The sequence below is a fragment of the Cariama cristata genome, unplaced genomic scaffold (assembly GCF_000690535.1).
Source record: "Cariama cristata isolate BGI_N322 unplaced genomic scaffold, ASM69053v1 scaffold11202, whole genome shotgun sequence".
Taxonomy (NCBI): Eukaryota; Metazoa; Chordata; class Aves; order Cariamiformes; family Cariamidae; genus Cariama; species Cariama cristata.
This window is the reverse complement of record NW_009604434.1, coordinates 1-6,935: the sequence shown is the minus strand read 5'-3', so window position 1 is coordinate 6,935 and position 6,935 is coordinate 1. Positions and strand designations below refer to the sequence as shown.

The following is a 6,935-nucleotide window of genomic DNA, read 5'->3' as shown; positions in this document are numbered from 1 at the left end:
TGAAAAAGAAGCGGGGGCACCAGCCGGTCACAGGTTTCTTTCAGAGTGGGCATAAAACACAAAGCAGGCTTCACAAGCTCCTGCCTTTCTCAGTAATTGTCACAGTGAAAATTCAGGCGTAAATTCAGGAAAAACACATAGGATTTTAGATGAGAAATGGAGAGGGTAAAAAGAGCTAATTTAATTCTGGAGGATGCACAGGAAATCAAGGAAAGGTAACGGTTCCATATGGAACTACAGATTTAAGATAAAAATACAAAGAGGATAAACCAAAGAGAGACAAGAAATAAAATGAGCCTCACTTCAGATAGGATGTGACCAACAGCAAATATTAAATTATCAGAGAGCATCTTTTAATGAAAACAGTATGTTTTGATACATTGCACTCTAAAAAAAAACTATAGGCTTTTACACCTCTTGGTCCAAGGCACTTCTTCTAAAGTGTGAAACAATGAGCAAAGATTAAAATTAAAAATCTTGCAACTAGGTAAAACTAGCTGGAAAAAATATGCATAACACACATTTATTTTGAGATTATACACACCTGGTATGACTTTAAAACATCTTCCATGTTTTCTATTTATGCCTTATTCTATATGGTTTTAACTTGGCACATGACCACTTCCATGCATCGTGACTTTTCTTCTGAATGCAGTAACACACCTGGAACAGTTGCACTGTCAGTATCACAACAGCTTCCATCTATTCAGCTTGCAGATCCTCCCCCATTGTTTCAGACCACCTTCAGCCGAAGCAACTCTATCCCAGCTCCCGAGATCTTCACCATTCCCAGCAACTCAATCTTCCTCTTTTGACCCAGGCTGTTTTAAAGAAAAGCCCAGCTGTTTGCCAGACCCCTGTGGTAATTTTAGCAGGGGAAAACAGCCTTCCTAGTAATGTTACACATGAGTGGATGGGTAACATTCATTCCTTAGTTGTTCTATTTCCATTCCTTTGAAGCTGTACCTGGGACCAGAAGGTGAGAAAATAAGAAAGGTCTGTCACAACCCTTTCCCTGTTTTTCCATGAGGCCAAAATTATTCAAATGTTGCCTTCCAGTGCATTCTAAACCCAGAAGCTTGAGCAAAAGAGTGAAAGTTTATGAAACACTAAAATAACTTCAGTAGCACTAGAGATTTATATTGCTAGACTTAAAAAAAAAAAAAAAAAAAAAAACAGAGAGAGAAAAATAAAACCAGAAACACTTGACGGCTGCAATCACTATTAAAAAAATACAGTAGTATCTCAAAGGCATTTTCAGGTTGCTTCAGCATTGACCAGTTGCCTGGGTAACTGTACACAGGCACAGTTACAGCAGATACCCTCAGCAATGGCCTTAAAGGTATGAAAGGGTTCACCTGCGGAATTAAAGCATGCTCCCCCAGGTATGGCACACAGCTGACTGGGCACTGCTCTCTCTTCTGCTCCCTCCTCCTACCATATCTGATTTTTATTGCTCCTTCCATCCTCGGGCACCCACACCACCAGCATTTCCTCTCTTGCAGGCTCTGTTGCTAAGCAGCCTGCAGCACAGGCATGGCTCCGAGCCTGCGCTGGAGCAGGAGGCTGCAGCAGGGATGGCCCAGGAGGGCTCCCTCCACCCTGCAACAGCTTCCACCAACAGGCAGAGCAAGATGGTGCTGTAGAGAACAGCGAGTGAGACACAACAGACCTTTTCTCAGAGGTAGCTTTCACCTCCCTGCTAACACAAACCAAAAGAGACTGATGTTCAGAAATGAACTACTCTGATCTTTACATAATCCTCAGAATTTGAATTAAAATGTGCTGCAACTCCCTGCTAGCATCAGCTAGCAGGTAATATAAGCAGTAACAGGGCCCAATACCAAACACCTTCAGACCACGCATGGCTTTAGTCAAAGCTTGTCTTTTGAATTACCCTTCAAAAGAGCCTGGAAGCCAGGAACAATTTGCTGCATACACAGAGCACCAGCAGCCACTTAAAAACATGTTACCCAGCACCATACACCATGGCTGTCAGGCACAGAGTGGGACTTAAGACATTAGAAGAAAGGCCCAAGTTGAAGGGTGTTTTATCCCTTCTTACAGCTACCTGAGGTACCAGCAAGGAGCTGCAAATAAACAGCAGCCAGACTCAGGTGAGCATAGTTTTCACAGAAGGTCACAGTTTAGGCCAAGGAATATGTTACGTATGTTAAATATTTTTCTTCCCCTTGAACCCAAAATTTCATCCTGCTATTAGAAATGTAGTGTGGGTTTCTCCTTTTTTAGGTCATTCTTGAAGGGACAGGTAGTATAGCCTCTTTCAACGCCTTCTGAACACAATCAAAAGTTAGTAAGTGCAGACTAGCTAGCTGAGGATTGCATTCAGCATTAGCCAGCTGATTTCTTAGCTACAGGTAGGGGAAAAAAACCTGGCTCCTACAAGGAAACACACCAACCAATTCAGTGAGTATTCTGTTGCTGGCAGCATTAATACAAACAGCTCCTGTTTAAGAGCAGCCAGCTTTAAGTTAACATTCAAGTGTTCATTTATCACACCTTACCCCTCTAACTAAAATGAACACATTCAGGGTGGCAAATTGCAGCTTAAGGGCTTCAGCCTGGACATTAGGAAAAGCTTTACCAGAAGGGTAGTGCAGCACTGGAACATGTGCAGACACTGGTGCATCTCTCCTTCAGGACACCAGAAAAATCAACTGTCCTCCTAAACCAGAGGCTGACATTAACTTTTGCTTGGATGAGAGCTTTGAGGGTTCTTTGAAAACACAGTTTATAGAGGATGCCACACAATTCCTTTTGGAGAAGGTTACAGTGATCACTTCAGTCCATTTCATCTTCCAGCAGAACATTTTATTCTCATAAAGGACAAGGAAATATCAACCAACAGCTCAAGTAACATGACAGAGGTTAAACAAGCCCTGTTAAGCATTTTCTACTTAACATGTGAAAAAAAGAGTCTAAAGACATCTGATGTGTCCAAACTGTTCACATTAAAACTTGAGCTCATCCTTTAGCATAAGCTCAGCTGATGTTGCTCCTGTGTATAGCAAAAGGTGGAAACAATTTAAGTTACCAGAACAGCTGTGTTTAACAAGTACTGAAGCACTGAAGTTTAGACTGCATTTACTGGTGTGCTATTAGACTGCTTTCCTTGCATCTCTTCAGAGTCTCAGGCAGACTTGCAAAAAGCCACAGCAGAAAAACGAACTTCTCCTTTTTCACGTTCTGTAAATTGTCTGCAAATCTTGGCAGAATCCTTGGAAGGGAAAAAAAAACTGTTTAGACTATCAGAATACACTTGCTATAGAGACCAAGTCTTGCAGCTCCTGTGTAGGTCCCACCAAGTTACAAGATCTTGTAGCACCAGCTAATACATAAATTTAACAGATATCTAGCTCTGTGGCACAATTACTACCTTGTTACCATGATACAAGCAGCACCAACTCGTACAGCAAGTAGGTACAGCCACTATACACCAACCACATGCCTCTCACCCTTTCGTAAGCCTTGTTTTCAGGAAGAAGTCTTACCTTCAATAGCAAGTCATCAGAGCTTGTGCCATGGTTTACAGGAAATGGCATACGCCCATCTGTGAAAGAAAGTCCTATCACTCAGTGCACATAATATTCAGAACCGAGCACAATGGGCCCAAGAAACAAGTACACCCATGAAGCTACTTGGGAGGTCAGAACAAACTGTCAGTATGTAGCTTGAGTGAGAAGGGGACTGAGTTATTCTCAGCTCTACAGGAGATAACATGCTTTACAAGAGGGTCTATGCCTTCAGTGCAACCCACCTTCAGTTAAGAATCTTCAAGTGAAGGTACAAATGATGTATTGGCTTTGAGAGCCTCAGTGAGCAGCTTAACTAGCACCAGTGTCTAGCCCAAGCCCCCAATGCTGCTGTATAGTCAAAAGTAGGCCCAGTCCAACTGCAGAGTTCTCAAGACCTTACCCAGTTCATACAGATGTCCATCCACATTGACAAACAGGATGAAGTGAAAGTTCACGCTGTTGTCCTCAACCTTAAGAGAGACCATTAGAAAACTTTGTTAGACTGAAAGAAGCATAATACCACAAACCCTACTTGTGACTACAGGACAGAGGAGAGGTCAACAACAAAGCAACAGCAAAGGACTAAAAACTTAAGTTCAGCTGAAGACGTCTCTGCAAGACCTCTAAAAGATCAAGTGCCAGAAATATCCTAATGTACAGTCACATTTTCAGACTAGGTCTGAACCCAAATTTTCAATCCATGTTTGAAGAAACCCTGCACAAGCATTCACCTAAGTCACTCATTTCTCTTTCCTCAGGAGCTATAGCAGCTATCTGCCAGATAAAAAGACCCACCACCTGTATTGCTCTACCACCTTCGCTAACACCTTCTCCCAAAATTTTACACCATTCATATCTTACCTGACATTGTCCTTCTTGTGCAACCGAATTATGGACTTCTTGTATAGCCTTAAGAGAAAGCAGATACAGGTTACTACATCCTTAAGTGCTAACAGCTGTCAGCAGTTTGTATAGTTCATATACCTTATTATTTGCAAAATGCTTAGCTCGCTCTTCAGGAGACATATCAGCTGTTTCATCAAGAAACTTCTTCAGGGCAGACCCCTCATCTGCACAAGATGATCAAAGATTTTATTCAGTATAGGTAAAGCATCGCTTACAGTTCAGATGCAGCCCACAGTAATAAATGCTTGTGGTACTAATTAGGAGTCATTGCATTCAGCCTGGAACCATCTCCAGCATAAGCATATTGTAACTACCACTTAAGCTATTTATCCAGAAGCTATTAACAACACACACAAACAGTCCCAGTTCAAGTGCTTCAGAGTACTCCGGATGTTTGTCTTGGAACTCACTTTCAAATGGGATCTACCTTTTCTGATTCCCCCCTTGCAGTTTTGGCAAAGGTGTTCAGTCCTGTTTTGAAGAAATTTGAGAAAGGTACCAGCTGTAAGGACACTTAAGTATCAACTAACAGAATACGTGTAGATGAAATTAAGTTCTCACTGCCTTCAAATCAACACAGCACTTGCTCATGATAGGCTTACTTTGGTTTTCTAGAACATAAATTAGTAGTGCAGTACTAAGAGGCACTGAGTTCTAGTCTTACATGAAAGATGTGCTGCATCATTCCTTGCACTCATCAAGAGTGTGCCATTTCAGCAAATCCCTTCGACAAGAGTAAAGCGAAGCTACTCTCATTTAGCCTTCCGTATGTGTTTTCCTTTGTATAACAGGGAATCCCACAGGACCCAAAGGGTTCAAGTTCTCTTGGAACAATGAACGTCAAGTAGTATTTTGCAGATCTCTAGTCTTTGAATGATAAAATGTTTCCTGGACTCAATGACAACCCTTTTTTTGACAAAAACCTGTAATCCTATTTCCTAGGAGTTTCCAGCCACCAGTTGCCTAAGCCAGTTTTATATCCTTCTCTATAGGAAGAGAACCATCAAAACTATTACCTCCACAGGAAAAGTCTACTTACAGACCCTTATCATCCTACTTTCCCAGCAAAAAGAAAACATGTTTTAGACTGATTTACAGGGTACCCTGAGCAAGCCTGTTTACATTAGACATACATAAGTGGCAAGAAGAACTTTACCTCTTCAGTGGACATCAACACTACTGTCAATACCTACTTCTGAACGTGACACTTCCTGATTACAGACAGACTTTGGCCAGTCCTACTATGTGCCCTTTTCCTCTTGGATCACTCGAGGACGGTACCTCTGCAGCTACCAGACAAGAGTCAAAGTACCTTCCTTTCCACGATTCAGGCAGTAGGTGAGACCACATGCCCCTCTCCAAGAGCTGACTCACTTACCAACTGAAGCAGTACAGCATGCCTTCACTTGGCTTGCATGAAAGCCCCAGGTGTCTCTGACAGCCCACACCCACTCAATCTTCTTGTCATAAGAAAAATGGAAGTTCAAGCACTCCAGAACATTCATACTCACCAAGCTTCAGTTTGTCTTTATTATTAGCAACTGCATGGATCAGACCAATTGTCCCACAGGAGTTACTGACTGTCTGCTTCAGGAAATACACCTTGGAACTGATTTCTTGGTCCTTTATTTTCTCAGTCTGTTGTTTCCTGAAGTTCTCATGCTGTAAACATATAACCGTTTTAAGTATTTCACCAAAGTGGTATCTTTTTATTGTGCGAACTACTAAACAAATGAGTTGTGCAGCAGAATCAATTCCAGCCTTGGATAAAGATTTCCCAGACTGTCATCTTTGTGGCACAGGCCCAGTAAAGCATCATATGTCTATGCTGGATGCAGGCCAATTCTTAATGGACTACCTGCATGACTCAGTCATATCCAAAGGCACTGTTCGTAGCCTCTCCATCTGTTCTGTACACTGGAAATAGCTTGGGGTGGGAAATCATACGATGGATAGGCTATTCTATAGTCTCTCAATTGTTTTGGTCAATTTAATGAGATTACTCAGCATGTCTCTCCAATGCTTTGCCTTTGTACCTTTAGGTTACTTCCTTTCATGAACTCTCCCCATCAGAACAATGTACAGACAAGTGTAAAACCCAACACTACTGAAAGGCTGTAATCCTTCCTTTAAAGAACCTGTTAAATATACTTTATTTCAAAAGTCCACCTCCTCATCTAATTCCTTAGCATCAACTGGACTAAATGTATTAATCATACAGAATTTAGGCCTCTCCAGAGGCAGTGATTCAGCACAGTAACAAAATTGCTACTCCTCACACTCAAGACTGCTCATGTTATTTTTTCCTCAGTCTGATACACAAAGCAAAGCGTAAGAGGAATATTAGAATAAGAGTCCTTGTTTTGTTGCTGAGTTCATTTTAGTTCAGGCTATGTGGAGGCTGGAGCCAAGCACCCAGCACGTACGACCCACCACCCCCTTACAGCCCCAGCGCACGCCAGTCCCACTCCCGAGCATCTGATGCTGGCAGAG

General features: G+C 42.0%; 1 protein-coding gene across 1 annotated transcript; it reads right to left on the bottom strand.

The window, feature by feature from the left end:
• Positions 1–2,810: 2,810 nt before the first annotated feature.
• UCHL1 (ubiquitin carboxyl-terminal esterase L1 (ubiquitin thiolesterase)) lies at positions 2,811–6,104 on the bottom strand (the record flags this gene model as incomplete). The annotated part of the gene is made up of 6 exons (XM_009695618.1): positions 2,811–3,238; positions 3,513–3,571; positions 3,937–4,006; positions 4,398–4,445; positions 4,521–4,606; positions 5,954–6,104. Coding segments are annotated over 6 exons (501 nt in total), but the record flags the coding sequence as incomplete, so codon positions are not given.
• Between the last annotated feature and the right edge of the window lie 831 nt (positions 6,105–6,935).